This window comes from Sesamum indicum, linkage group LG4, assembly GCF_000512975.1.
Source record: "Sesamum indicum cultivar Zhongzhi No. 13 linkage group LG4, S_indicum_v1.0, whole genome shotgun sequence".
NCBI lineage: Eukaryota > Viridiplantae > Streptophyta > Magnoliopsida > Lamiales > Pedaliaceae > Sesamum > Sesamum indicum.
Genome location: NC_026148.1, coordinates 4,904,215 through 4,906,626, shown reverse-complemented (window position 1 = coordinate 4,906,626; position 2,412 = coordinate 4,904,215). Strand labels below are relative to the sequence as shown.

At 38.3% G+C, this 2,412-nt stretch overlaps 1 protein-coding gene across 1 annotated transcript in view; it reads right to left on the bottom strand.

Moving 5' to 3' along the window:
* LOC105160030 (probable methyltransferase PMT5) overlaps window positions 1,539-2,412 on the bottom strand; it is a 6,226-nt gene continuing 5,352 nt past the window's right edge. Inside the window, exons 8-9 of the mRNA XM_011077289.2 lie at window positions 2,296-2,412; window positions 1,539-2,139 (exon numbers count right to left, since the gene is read on the bottom strand). The exon at window positions 2,296-2,412 is cut by the window's right edge and continues 20 nt beyond it. Coding sequence (XP_011075591.1) covers window positions 1,990-2,139; window positions 2,296-2,412 — 267 coding nt within the window. The 3' untranslated portion in view covers window positions 1,539-1,989. The remainder of the gene's footprint in view (window positions 2,140-2,295) is intronic.

The window sequence follows — 2,412 nt, the reverse complement described above, 5'->3', positions numbered from 1 at the left end:
TAAACCATAGCTATCTAATCTTGGAGCGTGCATCTTGTGCGATGAGGGAGCTACGGAATCTCATTAACACTTATTCTTCCGATGCAGATATAGTCGTCAATGCCTACTTGAGATTCGTAGACGGATTCGATTTCACTGGCCCAACAGGGATTGGACAATGGATATTGAGTGGGCAACGCGGAAATGGAGAGGTAAGCACATTGTCAATATCGCGTACCGTACACTACTTGGAGCATGTGTCTACCACATATGGAGGGAAAGAAACTTGAGGAGATTTGAACACACTGAGCGGACACCAGCCACTTTGAGCATCCTGATCACTAATGATGTCAAACATAGGATTCTGAGTGTCAATTTACCTTCATCAGTCAGTACACGAGCATTGTATAGATTATGGCGTATCCCTTGGGTTGAGAGAGAAACCAATTGAAGAACACATGTTGTACTGTACCATTACTTATATTAATGAAATTTACATTTACCCAAAAAAATATTTATCAATTACTCCCACAATTATGTATTAAAAATTTGTGAATATTATACCAGATGTGTCCAAGGCCTTTTGTCCAGATTGTTATTTGAGGTTTCATTAATTCTTACGTTTTAGTTCTACGTTCCCACAAATGGTGCCACTAGATGCAACTATAAAGTGCTCATTAAGAAAGTTTTCGAACTTGAAATCTTTCAGTCAAATCTTTAGCACGCCTACAAAAGAGAATCTACACTAAAGATTTTAGCACTCTATAATCAAGTTAGTAATTAATTATAGAAAGATAAATTTCAAAAAGAATAAAATAGCAATGAGTGATTAGAGAATGAAATAATAATTTTGCTAAGATGAATGCTTGAGTAATGAGTTGATATATGTGCTTATGTTAAAAGAATGCTACCCATACGTGAGGGGAAGGTTGGACATGGATATGTCTCCTCAAGATCTAAAGGTTGTTGGCAAAGATATCTAAAGAGTCCTAGCTGTGAGGAAAACTTTTTATGGGATAAGCTTCCTGAGAAATATCCTCCGAGATCTGAAGAGACAATTTTTAGTGTAAACGATATCTAGTTTTTGTCGTTTATGTGGACGCTTGCTCGCCCTCAAAGCAAATGATCTCGTACCACCATGAAGGATGGCCGAGTCAACACCAAGTGCCTTGGGCTCATAGTCGTGGATTGTTGTCCATTCCCCAAAAGCCCCAACACAGGATCCAACCCATGGAGGGGTTATTCCTTCTTGGGCCCTTTGCACCTCAAGGGCACCACACCATATCTCTGGGTGGATTGGATCTCCAAATGGGTCAGGCATTATTTGAGTCGAGCGTATTATTTGTATATGAAGTAAGATATACAATTTAATGTATTTTATACTAACGTAAAGTAAATATATTACATTAAACTTGTAAAAATACGTATATATATATTTTTTTTCAAAAAATATAGCCAAAGTTATCTTGAAAGTTTCATAGTTTCACAGTGGAATCATTGTTTGACATTTTATCAGTGGTATCTCCTATTTGAGCATTCACACTCCCACGAAAAATAAGTTAGATTGCAAGAATAAGAATTTACCTCTATATCGGGGGTGAAAAGAAAATGCAAGATTTCTTACAACTTCAGGGGCTTATAGAGGTTCTTTAATACAGAAATTCAATTGAAAAAAATAATAAATAAATATGAAAGCAAGAAGATCCAAGAAGACAAGGGAAAAATGGACTAATGAATTGCTACAAACTCCTCCAGAAAGGGGAAAAATCTTCTTTTCCTTGAAGATTTACTCTAATCTACAACGTCCAAAACTTCTCATTCCATCCTTTTTCAAGTACATTTTTACTCCACGAGAAGACGTGAGTTGATTTGGAGACCTTGTCCGGCGGACATGCTTCGCAGTTGATGTCTTTGTACCAGCTGCTTGATGTGAGTGCAACGAGTCAAACTTATACACAGTACGAGGTGATCGTTTCAATATCCAACGACCAGAGTCGAAAGAGTGGAACATCATTTTCTCACAAATGGTTTTTGGCATACTAGTAGGCGCTCATCGCTGCCATTTTGAAGATCAATCACCCGGGCTTCCCAGCGAAGCCGTGTTGCTAGTGTACGTGCTATCTCTACAGGACCAAGCTTATCAGAAATTATAATCCACCCCTGCCAAGAAGCCAGTCTCGCATGTCACATATCGAGAGAGACGCATTGAGATGGAAATATAAAAGATGGACAAGAAAGAAGATGATAATATGCAGCAAACTCATTGAAATAATTGTGAACATTGGAGCATCTGAATAAGAGTTTGGTGAAATATACCTCAGGCCGTAGAATACGGTCCATCTCAAAAAGTAAATCAATGATACTGCACCTCCCTGAAGCAATGTGTGACAGAAGTCCCTTGGCATGAAGCATGTCGTATGTCCGGGGGTATGT